At 40.0% G+C, this 21,348-nt stretch overlaps 1 protein-coding gene across 1 annotated transcript in view; it reads left to right on the forward strand.

Moving 5' to 3' along the window:
* The window catches only part of Pcsk5 (proprotein convertase subtilisin/kexin type 5), a 409,108-nt gene that overhangs the window by 38,774 nt on the left and 348,986 nt on the right, over window positions 1–21,348 (forward strand). Inside the window, exon 2 of the mRNA XM_028770072.1 lies at window positions 1,599–1,703. Coding sequence (XP_028625905.1) covers window positions 1,599–1,703 — 105 coding nt within the window. The remainder of the gene's footprint in view (window positions 1–1,598; window positions 1,704–21,348) is intronic.

The raw sequence follows: 21,348 nt of genomic DNA on the forward strand, positions 1-21,348 counted from the left end.
CAACATCACCACAGTGGCCATTCCTGTAGTGTAGAGCCATGAGTGTCTAGAGAATTAGACATCTATTGTATTTGCCCGAAGCAAGGAAAGTGTCACTGTTAAAGAATGGAATATGAGCACTGCAGTAGTCTTAGAAATTAACTAGCTCAAAATCCAATTTTACTGAAAAGGTAACACAGGCTCAAGAGTACATGCTGTTCAGCTGCAGTATCAGCTGAAATGAGATACTAGATACAAGCCCTGCCTGTGTGGTTGGGATCAGTTCTCACGAGGTGATCCATAGTGTGTGTTTGTGTGTGTGTGTCTGTCTGTGTGTGTATCTGTGTGTGTGTCTGTGTGTGTATCTGTGTATGTGTCTGTGTGTGTGTCTGTGTGCAAACATGCAGACAGGTGTACAAAGAGGTCAGAATTGACCTCCTTCAGTTGTTCTCCACCATAAATTTATTTATTATTATTGTTTTATGTGTGATTATATGTAGGTAGGTGATGAGGGGTGCCTTAGTGTCATAGTGTGGTGGGGGAATACAAGAGGATAACTTCATAGACTTGCTTCTTTTCTTTCATCTTTATGGGTTGTAGGGATCAAATCCCAGTAATTGAGCTTGCAAAGCCAAATGCCTTTGTTGAGCCATCTTGTCTATACATCTCCGCCTTATTTTAAAGCAAGGTCTTTAAATAAGGTCAGTGATCGTGGAGATCACTGATCAGCTGAACTAGTTGGCTAGCTGGCCAGCAAGTCAAAAGGATTCTGGTTTCTCTACATTCCTCTCCCGAGCAGTGGGGTTCTACATACTGGCATCTCTAACTTGTACTTTTTGCTAGGAATCTAGACTTGGGTCCTCACATTGTGTATCAAGTACTTTACCAACCCCTGGTACAAGAATTTAGTTATTGAACATTTTGTTCATTTGTTTTCAAAGCAGGCCAGGCATATTTACAGACTTACGGTTTTAACTGAGAAAATATAAGAATGAGGAAACTAAATCATGTTTTTTAAAAAAAAGGATAAGGTAAAGTAAATAAAGTCATTTATCCCCAGAAGCTAAGCTCAAAGATTGTTCTAGGAGTTACTGCTCCACTTGAGGGCTGTGCCTACTGTCTCTTGATCTAAGTGCTGCTATCTCTGTGAATGATCAACTGTTGAAGACGTGTTTCAAATTAACTGTATAAATAACCTGTCGGCGTCGTCCTTCATTGTCCAGTTCTCACAGCAAACAAAATGTGATGTGTTTTTATAACTGGAGAGATATTTGACTTCTTCCTTCTTTCCCACATTTGGATATAGATTGATATAGCATTACTTAAAATGCTGCATATAAATTAAACATTAAACAGGCGATATGGAGAAGCTAACTGCCCCAATAGAATCGTTAGCTCTGCAGTCATCGCCTCAAGGACACTCATATTTCATATCGGGTGTCCTTCTTTTGAAAAGTGACCACCAAGGTTCAAGTGACATTTAAGTATATCAGGCAGCTGCATAATTTATGGACCGTTTTGTTTTGTGTTCTTATATTAACAACAGAAAAAACATGAAAACAGACTGTGTTCAAACATTAACATATTTACTCTGGTCTTCTTCCCACCTTGTCCCACAGATTGGCGCGCTGAAGGACTACTATCACTTCTACCATAGTAGGACCATTAAAAGATCTGTTCTCTCAAGCAGAGGAACCCACAGTTTCATTTCAATGGAACCAAAGGTAAGAATAGCCAGTTGGATGGAGACCAAGAAGCAATGCTTCTGCATTTTTCATTGGCAATAACACTAGGAGCCAGTGATCGAGCATGAGGCTCCTGTTTCCACCTCTGTCACAGTATCCTTTGGTTCAGTATCTGTCTGCCCTCAGGCCACACCACTCTCCAGCTTGATTTTTACTGACATGCCCTTGTCAACCCACATGTGGAACATGTGGGTATAGCCCTAGGTATAATCTTTTATGCATAATTGAGAGGGGCCACAGCTAAAGAAGCGATCAGTTGAACATGTTTAAAGGAAGAAGATGCCATCTCTCTCTATGCATGCAGCTTCAGGTACTGAGAGCTCCATGGGTGATTTTTCCCCCTAGACATATTGACTTACATTGTTCTTAGCATTGATAGTCTAGAACCAAGCCGTGTCTGGGACAGAAAGCATGCTTGCCCCCACAGGAACAAAAGTCAACTTCTACTCTTAGGGACTTATCCATATTCTTCTTGCACCTGGTCTTTTTGGTCTGTAAAGCAGTATACTCCTAGGAGACCCTATAAGGAAGTAATGACAAGCTATGAGTCTCCCATGTGATAACATGAGGTAGCTTTGGTATGAGATATGGGAATCTAGGAAGTATTGGGGACAAAGTAAGAAACAACTATGACACTGACATCAAGTTAAGTAGCTGTCTTTATTAGGAAGGAAGAAACTGACCTCCAAAGAATCAGAACTCCAAGATGTGCTGAGTAATGAAGAAGCAGAGGTGGCTATGCCAACATATCCTAGATCCTCTTCAGGTTTATTATGGTACATAATTCAGTGTTTATGCTGTTTTGTCTCTTCCCCTCCATGTGATTTTGGTTTGCCATAGAACTCATTTTCAAATAAATCAACAATTTCCTGCCAACAAGCATAGTGGCCTCATCTAGAGGCTCTTGGGAAATTGTATTCCTTGTTAAAGAGGCTATTTATTACATGGATTTGTGTACAATTCAATGTATGGTCTGGAGTCTGGCCTTCTGTTATGGGCCATGGTTTACCTTGTGTCTTAGTTAGGGTTTCTATTGCTATGAAAAGACACCATGACCATAGCAACTCTTATAAAAGAAAACCTTAACTGGGGCTGGCTTACAGTTCAGAGGTTTTATACATTATCATCATGGTAGGAAGCATAGCAGCATGCAGGTAGACATAGTGCTGGAGAGGTAGTTCAGAGTTCTACATCTAGATATGCCAGCAGCAGGAAGAGAGAGTGACACTGAGCCTGACTTGAGCATTTGAAATAACAAAGCCCGTTCAGTTATATAATTCTCTCAACAAGGCCACACTTACTCCAACAGAGCCACACACCCTAATAGTGCCACTCCTTATGAGCCTATGGATACTGCCCTCATTAAGCCACCACACTCTGTTTAAATTTTCCTTGGAATATTTCCTTGGGATATTATGGCACAATGTTTATGACTGTGAAATTGTATTTTAGTAGTTAGAGCAAGTACATTTCTTTCATCCTCCCCCCTTCTGTGTGACATAAAGGCATCCCCTAATATGTTCACTTCAGTGTCCTGCAGATGATGTGTACATATTTATTTCTGTTTAGAGTAATTATTCTGAAGAGGTAAGCTGTTGGGGCAGTTTGAATTTGCTATACCTTTAAAGCAGTCACAGTTCTTTCATCTGTTGAGCAACAGTCTTGAACTTTGGCAATTAGCATGACTTCCGTTTCAAACGTCATGTACAAAGTCCACGTGAATTGAAAAGTCGGCTTGCCAATTAGGAACAGAAGGTGTTGAGACTTCGTTTACCTGAGAATTGACTACATAAGGAGCTATTTCCATCTTTAATTACCTTAGGCATCTTGCTTTTTGTTTTTTTTTTTCTTATCTCTATGCATGAAATAGCTTATGTTAGATCCAATAGACACCTTGGATCCTGGTACATCCAGTACCTGAACACCCACCCTTCTCAAAGACTCTAGGGGTGAAAGGCCAGTTATGCCATCCCAGTGACTTCTGTGTCAGTCTGCCTCCACAATAAAAGGGATGCCCCAAAGTAGTGCTATGCCTTAATCTCCAGCCTTGCCTATAACTACCACAGAGGTGGGTTTCTACCCTTTTCTTTGTATTGTTGTAGTCCACTGATTCATTGGCTATTTCTTGAGCCCCCAATGTCTCCAGCTCCATGTCAGGCTGGGGTACCTCTTGGTTCTCTGAGAGCAGCTTTCAAGGACCCCCAGGGTAGAATGATGTTTCTTAGCATTGGGCTTTGGGGGGGAAAGGAAATAGAAAATGCTTTCCTCCAACAAACTTAGGCTCAATCAGCATTTTTCTTTTCAAACTTAAGAAGACAAGACAAAACTCACTTTATTTAGAATGAAGCTGTAAAAGTAGTTTTCTGGATTCCCCAAGCTGTCCATCCTCTCTCTCATCTTAATCTGTGCACACACAGACACAGCCACACACATACACATGGATGTTTCCTGAACATTCAGGAGGGAGCTGCAAATATATTCCTTCAATTCAAACTCCTATAAATCCTGAGAATCAGGGATGAAGGATGGAGTAGACTCCTTTGCATATCAAACATAAGATCCCGTGCTTAGTTCCCAACTGTACTAAATAAACAAACAAATAACCAAAAGCACCACAGTAGTAAACAACCCTGGTATTCCTTCATTAAACAATAGGGAATTCTATACTGTTGTCACAAGTACAATAACAGAAGTCTGGATGTCAACATTGACTCGGTGTTGTAACTTATTATATAGGCTTTATATTCTCAGTGCTTCCTTCTGTGGATCAGGATCACATGGACATGTCATGGCTCCCAACTCTTCATCACTCATTTATAGTCTTCTGCTTTCTCTTCTTTGGAAGAGTATAACCCAGTAATTTAACATAATACATTTTAAGATGTGTGTCACTCTCCTAGCAGATTCACATTTGGCTACACAACACAGGGGCAAATGTACCTTTCTCTGAATCTGTAGAGGAAAACACAGGATGCTAGTTTATTCTGTTGTAGACGTTGACTTTAACTTTATGGTTAGGATGGGCTCTTTACTTTAAAACTGCTATTTTTCACTGAGTGTGGGCATGCTGATAATTTCAGTATTCAGGAGACTAAGGCAGGAGTAGTATGATTTTGAGGGCAGACTTGGATACATAGTATGATTTTACCTTAAAGTAAGTAAGTAAGTAAGTAAGTAAGTAAGTAAGGCTGTCTTTTCTTTCTTAATCTATAAATACTTAATAAATATTTTGTAGAGAGACATTTAAAGATAATATATATTTAGTCTATTTTCTTTTGATATAACAAAATACTTGAGGCCAGATAAGATGAAAAGACATTTACTTAGCACTTGGTTTTGAAGGCTAAACAAACAACATAGTATGATCTCTGGTAATGGTTCTCCATGACTGTGTTACCTTACTGATAGCATGATGGGGAGAGTGTGTGTGAGAGATTTTACATGGCAAGACAGGAAGCCAGAGAATTGGAAAGGCTTTTAAAGTAATGCTCTCATAAGACTCACTGACCTCCCACAAAGCCCTCACCTCTTAAACATCCCATTAGTGACCAGGCTTTCAGGTCCAAAACCTATTGGAACATGCCACACTCGAGCCATAGCATTATGTAAATTTCCATGTGCTTTATATGCTTCAATCTGAGTTAACTTCATGAGATGATGGAGTGATTGCTCTGGCATGCCAATCACTCCTTAAAGTATGGTGGAGTGTTTGGTGTTCCCGAGCAGGGGCACATCTGTGGCATTGGACTATGGGCAATGGCTTTATAGAGGACATCAGTGATGTTAACTTCATGTTACTTTTAACTACCACCTTCTCAAGAAGGGGAAAATGGCAGGGTGGTTGAAGGGGTGCACACACCAAACAGTCTCCACTTTGTTTGCTCTACTAAATTGCATAGCTGCTTCTGAGTTTACTTAGAGTGTTCCAAAGAAGGAAAGGCCAAAGCAGCCACATTGTGAGGATAATCCTCTAGATTCTAAGAAAGTTGTGCGGTCAGCTGGGGCACATGAACCTTGAGAGAGAGACTAGCTTTCACTCCCACACATTAACGTGGCATTGTGATTATCATTTTAAATGACAGGGATTCACAGACTTCTGAGATGACAGCACTGGTATAATAACAACGTAGCCTGGCAGGAAGTGTTGGCACACTTTAAAGCAGTGGGAAAATAAGTTTTCCATCCCCAACCCCTGTGTGTGTGTGTGTGTGTGTATTATGCACACATGTGAAAACATGCTTAGCTGTGCTTGTGCATGTAGAAGCGAAAGGTCAATGTAGGACATCTTCCTCTTATTTTCTACATTAGATCTTCCTTTTAATTTCTACCTTGGTTTTTGAGATAGTTTCTCATTGAACTCAGAGCTTGCTTTTCTGGCTAGACTTTCAGACCCTGTCTTTATGACATTATCCACAGAGTCATGCCCCCAAGCCATCATCCTGGGCTGTTGTTGTTGTTGTTGTTGTCGTCGCTTTTTTGAGTGACCAATCATTCTCTAGAGAAGCAAAGTCTTCTGAAACAATAGTCTACTCTCATTCTAAGAGCTTCTTTCTCTTTAAGTACTTAATTTTTAAATGATGTGTATATGTGTGTGCATGTTAATGTGTGAGTCTGTGCAGCTGCCCAAATTGTCCAGAGACAGTGTCAGATACCCTGAAGCTGGGGTTACAGGTGGCTGTGATCTAACCTGCATGAGCACTGGGAGCAAAACTGGGTCCTGTGCCAGAGCTATACAGACACTTGTATGTGCTGCTACCTCTCTAGCACCTCTAAGAGTTCATCAATCCATCTGTGTATACGTCTGTGTATACCCTCCGCAGTCAGTTATGAACACCACCATTTAGATTTCTTGTACCTATATAAAAGCCACATATAGTAACAAATGTCTGTAACCTCAGGATTAGGATGGAGAGAGATAGCAGCACTTAGGGACTCTCTGGCCAATAAGTTGAGTCTCTTTCTCTCTCTCTCTCTCTCTCTCTCTCTCTCTCTCTCTCTCTCTCTCTCTGTGTGTGTGTGTGTGTGTATGTTTGCCTCAAAATTGTCAGTTTCATTTTTCTATTCTTTTACTCTATTATGAAAACGTTGCACAGATCAACCTCATATCTGCCAACTCCCATTTCACCATGGATTCATTTTGTAATTTCAGAACACTCTTCCACTGTCAACTGATCTTTAAGTGACCCATGGAGGATACCAGCACATCAGTTAGCTCTATTCTCAACCTGGGAAGAATCCCCTACTAAATCAAGTGCGTTCAAATAAGCTGTCCACGCACTTGGAATCGCGCAGTAGATCAAGTGCATGCAAATAAGTTGTTGACACACAATCTGCAATGTGATTTTGTGGGCTAAGAAACCGTTAGGAAGAAGAAAGTACACTCAAGCACCCGAGGTCAGCAGTGATTTATCGTTGTTGTTGTTGCTGCTGTTGTTGTTGTAAGCAATGGATTTTCCATCTGGGTTGGTACATCTTAAACATTAGCCTTACCCTGAGTTCAACTACTTTCTCTACAAGCCAATATGGTGTTTCATTTCCCTGGAGGCTTTCATTCTATTGGTGTGTGTGCCTTTGTGTGTATATGTGTTTGTTTGTCTGTGAGTGTGTGTGTGTGTGTGTGTGTATGTGTTTGCCTATGCATGGGGGTGGACAGTGGTCCAATTTTCCATTTTAAATGTGATAATGACATAATAGTTTGATCTTGTTCTGTAGACAGATTTTGTAAGTCTCAGAACACCTCCTAGATTTGTCCGTGCTCAGCTGTCCAGTGATCTGAACTGTGCTGAAGTCAGTGGCTTTGGCCATGTATTTCCACAAGGTGAGAGTGGCTATGCTGTTCTGGGACAGCCCAGAGGCTCTGGGTTGTCTAACTGCATCATCACTGCACCAGTGAATGAAAAGTATTATTAGACACTAGGAATGCTTGAAGAAGCAGAGTGGGCTTGGATCTAATGTTAAGCAGAGAGGATATGGGATGTGTTGGGGAGCAGAGAGGATTTGAGGGGTCCTTCCTTGTTTGAGGCTTTGGGCCCCATTTGCTAGAAATGCAATCATGCTAGCTAAGCCCAGTCTTTAGCTTTTGAAAGCATTTCTAAGCATTCTCCTGGGGAAAGCATGTCAGCCATAGGTTAGCCACATCTGATGCATTCACAGCAAAAATAGAAGAGAGAGAGAGGAAAGTGAAGAGCATGGTGGGTGCAGAGCTCAGTGTGTCCTCCCCTCCTTCCTTTCTCTCTTGCTCCATCTCCCTTTCTGTCTTGCCCCTTTGTGTCTTGTACCATTTCTGTCTTGCACTCTTTCTGTCTTGTTCCCCCTTTCTGCCTTGCTCCCCCCTTTTTGACTTGCTCCTTTGCTTTGTCTTGCTTCCAAGCTTCACAGATGTCTGGACAATCAGAACCCAGAGGGTCAAATTGTATGTTTTGTGGATAGTTCCTGGGGAAGTTGAGCTCCCAGCCAGAGTGTCTGAAGACGGGGATGAATTAAAGATCTCTCAGCCATTTCGGCAAGGCTGCCAAGTGTTTGTAACAGAGTGGTTGACGATAGAGTTTTGTTTGAAAGGTCATAAATTCCATGCTTACAATGCTGGTGCAGGTGCCAAGGCATGAGAAGACCAGGAAGGAAATCTCTGGGCATACCCTAGAGTCAGTGCCACCCTTGCTGCGGGGAGGGAGGAATGCATAACTGCACCTGGACACCCTCACCGTTGCTGCCAGTCCTCAAGCACTGGTTATTCTCCACTTTTAATAATATTTACCAGCATTAAATATGGGCAAGCCATTCGAAATTATTAACTACTTCTGTGAATCAGAGAAAGCAGATTGGACAACTGCCCTGACTTGTGACCCTGCTGGTTGACTCTTAGTCTGCTTGAAGAATATTCTTGGCATTTTCATGGTTTCCTTTATTCTGACTCTGCTCCATAGTGGGACACAAAACACAGTTTCCCTCAGCATCTTAGAATTTATATTGAAATCATTTATAGTTCTGGATATCAAACTATAGTTCATATTATAGTTCTGGGGACATGCACAGGTTAAACAGGTAGTCTAGCATTGTAGTGTGTTTCTTCTGTGTGTGTGTAGACAACAGGCAAAAGAAATGGAGGACTCCTCTGCTTCTTCCAACCTTCTGCTAGCTCTGCACCAAGACCCCTTAGTGCCGCGGGATCGGGGTGGGGGAGGCTTAGCAGACATTAAATGAATCAGATAATTCAAAAATAGAAAGGAAAAGGAAATGGGGTGATAGCTGTAAAGAACAAGGTGGAGATTCAGGAGGACAGGTTGCATAGTCACTACAGCTATGGGAAGGAAAGTTACTGTTCTTTTTTCATAGTTGGTAAAATAATTCGAAGATGTCAAAACATTATGTGTTTAAGGTAAGATCTCACTAGGTGGATCTGGCTGTCCTGGAGAGTCACAAATCATCTTTAAAAACCCCAAGCAATCTTAAAAGATCTAGAAACATAGGCATGTGACTTAGAAAAGGTAGAATAATTAACTTCCATATTTTTAGATTGGCATTAAGAGGAGGATTTTGGTGCTACCTGTTTTGTTGATAGCTTAGACAAGTTACAAAAGCAGAAATGAGCAAATAGGGAAGGCATGGATAGAACACAGAGAAGCCCCACACCCAAAACAATCCAGAACTACTTCAATTGTCTGGCCACGGAGAGAGACCACTCGGATCGTGCATTGACCACAGTGTAGTAAGTGCTTCTGATTTGTTTTTGTGCACAGACTTCTCAAAGGTCAACCTATTCCTACAGTACAAAAAGAGAGAATATGACATGGCAGAAAAAGCCTTTGAATTTTCGTTCTTCTGCTTTTGTAGGGTGAGCTCTTAGTTTCTATCAGATTCTCCTGTTTGAAGTGTCAGCATTGCTCAGGCATGTATTTAAACCTATGACAGTATCGAATAGCATGAGTTCTACATGTAAGAAAAGACAAAAATGTAGGTTAAATCCTTACAACCAAGTAGTAAGTGAGAAAATGTTTGCCCATATAGATAGTGAAAGATCTCTAGAAACATTTCCAAAGTTTACAAATAATATGTAAAAAGCATGTAAGGCATACTCTGACAGACACAGAAGTGACTTGTCTGTGTGTGATTGTACCTATGTATGGAATAGAATTGGGAAAGTAAATAAAATAACTTTCATCTCCTCACACTTCGTGAGAGCTTTCATTTAAAAAAATCCCTACATTGCACTTGGCATCCTCTCCCATCATTTGCTCCCTTTTGAGATTTGTCACACGTTCTGTGAATGTATTCCTCAGCATTCTGATTTCTTCTTGTTCTTCACTAGCAAGATCTCTCTAGAAGTTTCCTGGGAAAAAAGAGACAAATGAAAAATCACTGCTTAATTTCTGGCTTGGCCAACTAGTAGATTGGTGAGGATGTATGTCATTTACAAAGAAGGAAAGGGGTTGAGGCTCTGGCAATAGTTAGACCAGTTGTTGGGTCTTGGTGATGATTCGCTTCCTTGCCTTTATGTAAACTCTGCAGAGGCTGAGGACTAGGTAGCACTGTCTCTCTCATCTTTATGCTAAGATTGTTAATTAACTTTAAATAATATCTTTACTGAAAATCTTTATTTAACTGATTAGTAACTATCAACATCTAAGTGTATGTACAGAACTCTATATTTTTATCTTTCACCATGGCCCCCAACCCCTTTTTACTTTCATAAATGGTACTATGATGAATATAGTTACTAAAGACAATAGAACAATCATTCATGAGTCTTTTCTCTGTACTCTCATTTTGAATTATTCAGTGATGTAAATTGCTGTGCCAGTACAGTTTATCTTGGAGCTGTGACTCTGTGTGCCTTCCTCCCCTGCACTGAAACCAGCCTGTTTCATCCCACATCATCTTTGGTCAGTTCCACCACCACTGTCTTCTCTGCTTCTGATTTTGATTGTCCATAGTCATTTTCAGAGAATCAACTTTCAAAGATAAAACTGTGATTAACCTTTCCAATGACTTTCCATTGACCTTCAAATAAAATCTAGCTTTAAAAAAAAAAAAAGATCTTCAAAGGCTGCTGTGTCCTGGTTTCTTCCTAATCTTTGAAATGATCTTTGTGCTCATCATGCTGAGCCTCATCTTTCTATGTCACTTTACATTGTGAAATTCTTTCTCCTGTTCTCCATGCCTAGTGTATGTCTTCTTTGTCATGTATAGTGTATGACTATCTTTTCCACCCCCATATTTGTTTTATTTTGCTTATGGAGATGGTGTCTCAGTATGTAGCCTTTATGAGCCTGGAGCTTACTATGTAGACCAAGCTGCCCTTGAATTCTTAATGATCCATATTCCTCTACTAAGTAAAGGCTATGCCACCACATCTAGAACTAATGAGGTGTTTCTAGACTGGTCTCCTTGAAATTGCTATGTAAAGGGAAATGATACTGCACTCTTGATCTTTCTGTTTTTACCTCCCAAGTGCTAAGATTACAGGGATATGTCTCCATACCCAAGTTCTCATTCTTCTTTTTCAAAAGTATACGTTATCTCCTTTGTATAATTTTCCTTATAAATATGGTTAAAGTAGATCCTTGATCTCACTGTCTGGCTTCAGTATGTTAATGTCTTTTGTATATCTACTAAGATATAAAGATGTAAAACTGCATTGTTTTTTTTCTTGTTTGAGTCCTGCCTTGTATCTTATTTATGAGGGTATTCCTGTGACTTGAAACACTGTGTACCATGTGGAAATAGAACCAGTAGATAAAAGAGTGCCATTGTGTTGTTTATGAAGAAAGATAAGCAATGGGAACAGTAGGAAAGCTGGGAGCTGTAATTTTCTCTTGCATTACCTGTCGATGGCGTACAGGGCACTGTTTTCTTTTAAGTGTGGGCATATGCACAGCCACTGGAGAAACACTGGTAGAAGGGGACAGAGGCTTGGCTAGATTGTGCATATCTGTATTCTGCTCTGCACCTTACAACCAGCTTAGAATTGCTATTAACATGTCACTTCTCATTGCTCCTGCTTCACTTGTGAAATCAGGGAGCAGATGAGCTATTTCCTAATGTTCATTCCGAACCATTAATTACCATCTTGAGTCGGTGTCACTTATGATTTTCCCATCAGTCCACAGTGCCATCAGGAATGCATTTTCATATTCCACGTTCTCTCTCATTGCTGAACCTCCTCCATCTACTTCCCCTCTATATTTCGACTATTTGTTATCATATTCAACTCCATTGGTAGACATGCTTGTCTTAGAAGAGGTGATTTTACATTTAGACTGGAGATTTACCTCTTTGGTTGGCAGATGGATGTAGACTCTGGAGGCAAACTTTACCTATCAGCTATGCACCTATTTAGAAAAGAGTGAGTTCTGTAGCTTGTCAGTGCAATGATAGGAGAATATGGTAATGAAGCAATAGTTAGTACTGTCTGTGGCTGATGTCCTTTGAGTTCTTGAGGAGTGGAGTTCAGAGTAGTAAAATACCGCATTAATCTTTATTACTTGGTATAGAAACCTAACCTGATAGCTAATTTCTGGCTTCCTGTCTGGACTTCCAGTAACCAAGATGACATCCATGTGGCAGAGACTAGGTGAAGCCCTAGGTTCAACCAGGGTATAGCCCAGTGCCTTGTACATCATAAACTTTCCAAAATGGCTAAGGAGAAAGCAAAGGGCAAATGGTTGGCTGACTCTGGGCCTGTTCTCTTGTTCCTGGGAGACTTTTTAGATAGACCCACTTAGTGTGGTTTTGGGAAGATTGAATATTTTCTAAAAGTCATCAACAACTGAACACATTTTAAAGACATCTGCCTATTCTAATAAGCTAGAAATATATTAGAAGGTAGTAGTGGAGTCAGTAGATGAACTAAAAGAGTCCAACAAAATATCAGATAGAAACAAAGGTAGATATGATAGGTGAAAATTATTAGTGGCTATGTTGATTTTCTTGTTAGTTCACTGGCAAAGTGAAGCAATAGTCTTCATCTGTGAGTTCTGAAGCTCAATCTGCCATTTTGTAAACCTTCTGATGTACAAGGCACTGGGATGTACCCTGCCCAAAGCTAGGACTTCATCTCATTTCTTTGCTGATCTCAGCTGCAGGAATCCAGAAAATAGCCCTCAACCTCAGCTTCTGTACCAGCACACAACACTGCCCCACTGTGAAACTGTAGTTTGAAAGCACCAATTAATATACTTTTAAATAGTTTTCATGTAAAATAACTCCAAGTTTATATCTTACCAAAAAATAACAAATTTTTAGTTGAGTCTATCTGAAATATAATACAGGTTATACTTTTGTTGAAGTATTTGTCATTTATCTTAAATTCAACTTTAACTCAGCAGCCTGCATTATTATTTGGTAAATACAGCAACCTCAATTTACACCTAAATCATTTTAAGATTAAAGGTAGGAAAAATAGACCAAATACTGAGAAACACAGCTGACAATAAGGACTCTCCAAATCTCAGTATCCATGACAACAGTATGTCGTTGGTAGAGTTCTCTTATTCCTTTCTCACGAAATGTGCCTTGAAAACATCATTACTATAAAGGAATATGATGGAACAACCATAATTATTTCCCCATGTATTCTATGATGGGGCCTTTAGATTGGTTTTCTGCTTCTAATAGTACCCATAATACAGCGATCAAGACTCCTCCAACAGTGAGTCTGTTCTGTTTAGTGGAAAGAAAAATTTATTTAGTACTTTATGAAACCTTTTTCATAGACTATTCTTCTGTACACTTGACCTTTAGATTCCCATGTATGTGTAGTGTGTGTATGCATGTGTGTGTGTGTGTGTGTGTGTGTGTGTGTGTGTGTGTGTTTGGGTGGGTGTATGTTACCTGGTGTGGAGTGTGTGTGTGTGTATGTGTGTGTTTGGGTGGGTGTATGTTACCTCGTATGGAGTGTATGAGTGAGTGAGTGTGTGTGTGTGTGTGTGTGTGTGTATGTGTGTGATGTATATGCTGATGGCTGGGAGCTTGCTGATAGTTAAACCTGGGAGCCTCCACACCAAGGTCATTTGCAAGGAATTTATTTATCAGCCTTCTCATCAGCTGTCACCTTTTGAATTGTATGCTTGGAGAGGAAGCAACCATCTAAGGCTTTGTAAAATTTGGAAAGATTTGGGAAAGCACAAAAGCAACCCTGTTGTCACACAATCCCTTCAGAGGAGGAAGTTCCAGCTCCATAGACCTGAGTCGTAGATGACAGTTAGCAATAACTAATAGGATCTGGGTCAGGAGGCTGGCCTGGCTTCAAGCCTGAGACAGTTGAATTACTCTGAGAGGGCAAAGGCACCTCTGAACCCTTGAGTGGGAATGACAAGATGGGTCACCGGTCCATAGAGCTGGCTGCTCTCACTGTCCTGTCTGTACCACTTAGACTTTGGAGAACATTGGATTACATAATTGGAGATTGAAGTTAAAGCAATACCCTTTCCCTAATAGCCCGTTTCAGTACCTGGATGAATTAACCCAGTTGAGAACCGTGGGCATCTGAACTTAATTTTCCCTTATAATCAGAGGGTAAGCAGAGCTGAAGTTCATGTCTGAATGCAATCCATAGTTAACATGCAATGTGATGAGAGGGACAGAATTCTGCAATTATATATAATTTTAATCTTTAATCTTTAATCTAATTAATATGTTAGGAATAGGAAATGACTGTCATACAAATATTCCAAAAACTTAGTAGGCAGTAGCATTTATTATTATGTCCCTGTATTATGTACATTTTAGTTTTTTAGAATCAATTTAAATCAGGTGTGGCAGCTCATGTATGGTTCCAGCACTTGGGAGGCTGAAACAAGAAGAGGACTGCCAGGAGGCTGAGGCCAACCTGGGCTACATAGTAAGTTCCAGGTTAGCCTTGGCTATATAGAGTCAGAACAGACAAAACAAAAACGCAATTTCTCCCTAATATTTTATTACAGTTTTCAAACATACAGCAATGTTTTGAAAGAATTTAAAAGGAACAGTACCATATACCTCATTACATGACTAGCATTCTACACATAGTCTTTATCACACAGCTATGCACCTATTCATTTTAATCCATCCATTAATCCATCCAAATTTTTAATCCACTTCAAATAAGTTCAGTATATCTATCCAATTCATAGCATGAAAGATCGTCAACTACAAGTTAACTTTGGTTTCCACATTTTTCCTTCTGATGAAAAATTCACATTGCGGAAGATTCATACCCAAGTGCACAGTGACTCTAGGAGTCTGGACAAACTTAGGTTCCTGACAAATAGCAACATTAAGTGTTCCTTCAAGTCCCTTCCTACTTAGCTGTCTTCATACGAAGACAGTCTCTGTCTGATAACTTTGTCCCTTGTATTTTAGTAGGTATGAGAATGATTAATTAAAAATTAGTTTAGTTAATTTGCCTGCAGTAAAATTTAATACAATGATATTGTCAGTTGTTGACTGCCTTTAGTTGTGTGACAGGCACCACAGTGAAGGTAAAATGATGCTCTATTCCCTAAGAATTCATAGGAGATGAGTGTGTGCTTATTATCAACTTTCTCTACCCACACCAATGGGTAACCCTAGTTTGTGTTCCATCTCCGTTTTTGTCCATTTTCTGGAGGACAGGTGAAGGGAAACTTAACAGTCTGGAGTCTTTTCAGTCTGAGCTTTTGCTTTTGATACAGTATCTTTGAGATTTCATCCAGGAGGCTGTTTATCCAAAGGCTGTCCCTTTTTTCTCACTTTGCTGAGTAGCAGTGGGTTATGGATGTGCCACAGCTTGACAGCCCATTCACAGGCTGAAGGACATGTTTGGAGACTGTGAGTGTAGCACCCATAACCTGGACAGCATCAGTTCCTAAAGCTGCTTTTACAAAGATTTGCACTATATACCTTTTGCTGTTTGTTTATAAATTCTCAAATCTGTTGCCACACACAAATGGTGGTTAGGAGAATGAATTATATGATTTAGAGAAAGCTGTGCTACTGACTCTCTCACAATAACATCTGAAGCTTATAAACATGTTGATGATATGTATTACACTGTACTTTTATTTTGACTTGGTAACCTGAAAAATATCATTAACTGCTATTATTTCATCATGTAAAATATCTTTCTTGTTAAGGACTTTTTTTTTAACAACTGGACTCAGAGTCTACATTTTTCTTTTATTTTTATACATTTAATTATCTTTGTGTTTTATTGTGGATGTATAGAGGTCAAAGGACAATCTATGGGAGTTGGTTTCTCCTTTTCATAATGTTCTTCCTAGGGACTAAATTCAAGTTGTCAGGCTTGGCAACAAATGCCTTTAGCCATGAAGCTATCTAGTCCAAAGAGCCCAAAGTTTTCTTTTCTGGGTAAGATAAATGTTTTAAATTTCCTGTGTCATCTTAGAAGAAAGTAGGCCTGATCTGTCCTTGTCTGTTGAGTACTAAGATTTGATGGTAAGGAAGAAAAGGAAAAATGAGATTGGTAAAAAGCGTATCGGGAAAGGGAGAATCTAAGAAATAGTAGTAACCATCAATAAATATTTCATGGTGCTCCTCTATGTCAGTGGTTACACCAGATCAAGTTGCTTAGCCATAAGTTTTGTTGATGCAGGCTTTAGCTGAAGGCAGATGAGGGGTGAATTTCATCCTCAGATTGTGACTTTGCTTTGTCTGGAGTGCCAAGTGTAGAAGGCACTTGCCAGTTTTCTCCTGGACAAAGATTTGTCTCTTGCTTCTTGCATTTCTGGGGAAGTAGACAGTATGGTAGTTTTCCTTATTCTTACATACACACCTCTGTGTGTGCATGTATCTCTCTGTGTGTGCATGTGTGTGTGTGTGTGCGTGCGTGTGTGTCTATGTGTGTATGTGTATGTACTTGCCTGTTGTATGCATTTACACTGGGGTTGAAGGTAGTAGTCTCTCTGTTGTATTCTTTTACTCTGTTATCCAGCAGAAAGATGTTACACACTTATCAAGTCCCACACTTTTGAATTTGTAATCTAAAATAATCAGACTTTGGTAAAAGAAAGATGGGAATGCGGTTTTGTCACAAGCTGAGTGAGGAATAGAGCTACAGTTTTATTGTGTGGTATCAGTGAGTCCCCAAAGCTTCCCTGTCCTCTTTATTTTTGAAAGCAGCAATTGCAGCTTTGGGCTAGTGATTAAAGATGAAAAGGCTCTTATAGAAACCTTGCATTTAGCATTTGCACAGCAAGGAGTTGTAGTGATAAACTTCATATAGAATAAACAGACTCTGGGGCCATCTGAATATGTTAACAAATGGTGTTAGATGTCTTACTAACCAGCTCCTAGAAATATAGACAGCCACATATGAAACTATGCCAGGCATTTCCTAGTAGATATGCCTACTTTTTCCCCTTCGTAGACCCTGTGCTCATCTTCTTAGAGCAGCACCAGGGAAACATTTTTCTTTATAGGTATGCTGGTGTTCACTGAAGTTCATGTGATGTTCATCAGTCACTTTAACACTTCAGTAGCATCAATAAATCTGTCTTTGTGTTTGTAAGCTTCCGTGCGGCTTATGAATTTACAAGTATCCAAATTTGGTTAATGAGCATCGTGGGAGGGAGAGGAAGTATATCTTTGGGTCTCCCTCCCCTATACTCCCTGCAGTATGGAAACTGATGAAGAGCCAAGGAAGACACAAAGGTACTTTATCCTTGTTATGGTGATAGCTTGGGACACAGTTATTGAGTTACAGTGCTGTGGGTTCTTTCAAGATCAAATTTGCTCATAATTGCAACTGTTACAGTGACAATTTATTAGGCTTAAAATGTGTGGCTCTCCAGAATGCCACTCTTAATGGAGAGAAATATAAGTTTGGCTGCATGGATCAAGTAGTGTTAGACCTCACACAAAGAAAGGAAACATGAGCATGTTTCATGGGAAACTACACCAGACAACATAGGCAGTATCCAGGGGCCATGGTCTGAAGATCTGTCCTCTTTAGCTCTAGAGTGCTCTCTGTGGAGACAAGGTCTATTCAGTGCTTGCCATGGAAAAAGAAACACCAGGAGACAGCACACAGAAGTCCTTTTACAGTGGTTTCCCACACATCTCTTTTGAAACACTGTATGGACATTCTTTCTGAATCATGAAACATTTGTTTCTGTTTGAAGCTTTTTTTTTTAAAGTTTTGAAACTGTATCAGGCCTTCAGTAAACATTGACTGCATCATAATGAGAGACATATTCATAGATACTCAATATATAATTTTAAGGGAGAACTAGTAATTATCAATCATCTACTCTAGACTAGGCATGGGCTGTCATTCATAAATATTGTGTAACCTAGAACACTTACAGGGTTTTGAAAAGTCCTGCAGAGGAAGCTATTAACTTAGCGAGGCACTTGGTGTTGTCCTTGCAGTGGTCTACTTCTTGTATTTATTTTTCTTCTCTTTGACAAAAAGTAAAAGGTGGCAATAAAATAAAACAACAAACAGGGCCATGAACAGTAGTCTTTTGTTCCTCCCTAGATGCTTGAAGATTGCTGTCATTATGATTGATACAATTATTCCCCCAAAACACACACACACACACACACTCAAACCTACAAACCAGGAAGTTTATTACCAACAGGCAATTGGCCTTTACACCAGGAGATAGCAATGCCAAAAGACCAAAATGTGACAAACAAAAAATAGCCAAAAAGACTGTACCAGATTCGTCTACAAGTTACCAGCTTTATACTTGGATTCAGAACCTGTTTGGTGATGGCAAAATAACTGGCCGAGGCTTGTGATTCCTTGGACCAAACAGGACCTTGCAAGGCATAGCCTTTGTACAGGGAACCTCAAGACAACAGTGGAAAGAAAGCAAAAGCAGAATGAAAAAAAGTTTCTGGTGTAGGCAAGAAACAAATATCAGTCTTTCCTTTACCTTGAGCTGCTTTTAAAAGCTTGTATAGTTTTAAATAGCCTAAAATATGTAAACTTTAGTTTATATTATAGTTTAATTCAAATGAGTAGTAGCTGACAGGATCTAGGTGCTACGATCATCACTGAAATGCGATGCCAATGCTGGGTACTTCTTAGAGCTTACTGTTGGCCGGGCTCTGATATAGTGCTTTTTATATACAAATCGAGTGTATCTTGGCCTTTTCTCTCTAAGAAGAGATATTTGCTATAAATTAGTTATACTAGTTGGAACATAAAAATTCCTTGGTAATGCCATGGAATGTTATTATTATTCCCAACTGAGCTTCAGAGGGTTACAAATCATCTCTTTATGTAAGATTCCCCACCCACCCCCACACCCACTCCAAGTTACTATGGCCTCAGTGAGAATATAGAACCAACATTCAAAGAATTTAAAATTCTTGCCTTCTATAAGAAGTAGGTTCTGCTATTACTCTTCCCATTATGTGGATGGGTAAACAAAGGGCCTAAGAAGAAAGGTAGTCTGCTCAACGAAGAGTGGATACTTAACTAAATCTTTCAGGATGTTCTCTCATGACCACTGCCTTATATGTTTTACAACTATTTAGTTATTCCTACTCACAGTTCCCTGCATGTGCATTCTATATTAAAAACAGCCCACTTTGATAGCAGTTATGAGTGAGCATGTCTGAGTAGCCCTGTTTACATTTTCCTAGTTAATAGACATTGGGATTTTGTCCTTTGTAATTCTCAGTGTGAGCGCGTACACTGCCTCAGCCTTTACTTAACCTTCAGGATATTATCAGACTTAATCCTCCTGATAAACTCATGGAGTCGGTAAGTGTTATTACCCTCATTTTATAGATAAACCATGGAAGTGCTGGAAGGTTAGGCAATCCACTCAGGCCATAGGGCAGGTAAACCATGTGATGAAGGAGGTAGTCCTAATTGGTTATATTCCAGAGCTCAGGCAAGCCCATTGTCGCCTCCTAGATAATCTCCCATGGCAACCTCAGTATTGATTTCAAATGTCTCATCACCCAGCATTCAAGTATTTCTTTGAAATATTTCAAGATTCAAGGATCACATAGAATGTGTTATACTCACCCTCTATGAATGCTGAGAGGTTTATAAAAGAACTATTGTATGATTTAAGGTAGGTACTTTGTAGAAATTGCAATGTTGTGTCCAAGTCACTGAAAATCTATTAAAAAGGAAGGTAAACATTTCTGGGGCTCCAAAATAAATCCAGTTTTTTTTTCCTAGTGCTCTGCCTCTTGACAAAATCCTGTTTTCTGTGTCTCTACTCTTTTTCTCATTGCCCTACAGTTCTCTTCCTTAGCACTTTTGTGCTGATGTTTAAAAGTTTGATTCACAAGTTATAAAAGACTGATAATAATGTAAAGTAGCATATCCTAAATACTTATAAGTTGGAGGAATCAAAATTTAAGGCATAAAATATCAAGGGTTAAGCTGTAAGCTTGAGGTGGGGAAATTCTCAGGGTACTGTTCTGAGCTCTGGCTGCGGCCATGGACCAATCCAACAGTCTGCAAGTCAGATGATCCAGCTTTCATACCAAGGGTATTGATAGTGCCCATCTCTCCATGTGGAGCTCACTGACTTGTTACTGTGCCTTGGGAGTTCAATGAATCTGGATGCGGTGCTGACAGAGGGATTGGTGGCAGCCAATGAGTAAGATGGCTTCTGCTCTTGGCCCGTTGGATTGACTGTGTGGGTGGTCTTGCGTGCCTTAGTTTCTCCATCTGTTTTAGTGGAAAGGATCATAACGTTCTTGGAGATCACAGAATGGAATGTGCTGTGTAAACACCAGGCAGTGTTGTTACAATAAATAGCAAATTAGTGACTGCAGCTTCAGTTTCCTGCACTTGATGACTTCTGTGTGGATCTCCCAGAGATTCAGAAATTGTCTCTAGGAAAACAACAACAACATATTTTCTAAAAGAAACAGAATTTTAGGATTTGAATTGCTATCTGCCGACTTGTATACTCCTGCCTCTCTGTGGAGAACCGACCTGGTGTCCACAGATGGAGCTGACCTTCTTCGAATCAGTCAGCTCTCCAGCGTCTGTCCCAAGGGCTCTAAATTCTCTCACCTCTTGTTCTATAATTTTCATTTTTATAAATATCTGTTCCCCAACTGAAAGCATCCCCTTGGAATCTATCACAGTGTTGTTGGGGAAGAGTGGGAAATGAGGATGTTTTACCATTGTGGCTGCCAGATGGGATCAGGGAGACAGGTATGGAGGGCCTTGCTTTTCAGACAGTGTGGACAGCAGAACTCTTGTTCTAGGCATTTCTGTTTTGAGAGATATATTTCTATTTAGCTGTCCACAAGGCGTTCAGGAATGGACAATTCTGTCCTCCCCTCCCCTCAGAGCGCTGGCTTACAAAACAAAATAAGGAGCTGTGCCTTTAAGCCCCAGTGCTCCCAGATACGAGGTGTCCTGCTTTGTGTGCAGGCTCTCCTTGGGAATAGTAAAATCCAGTCTGTCTAACTGGGGCGTTGTCAAGCTGCCAGATGATATTAAAATTATTTTGTAAATGTGTAAAGATTGGGCAAAACCAAATGCCTTAGTAATATTGAGATTCATGGTCTAAAATATGGAAAATGGTTTAGCTTAAAAATGGTGACTGGTCGACAGCTAACCCTGTAAAACAGGCCTGGGATGAACACAGCCTTTGACCCACTCCTTGCAGCACTTGGGACCTGATCACATGCAGCTCCTGACCTAGTTGGAACAGAG

Source organism: Grammomys surdaster, unplaced genomic scaffold, assembly GCF_004785775.1.
Source record: "Grammomys surdaster isolate TR1022 unplaced genomic scaffold, NIH_TR_1.0 198, whole genome shotgun sequence".
Classification (NCBI taxonomy): domain Eukaryota; kingdom Metazoa; phylum Chordata; class Mammalia; order Rodentia; family Muridae; genus Grammomys; species Grammomys surdaster.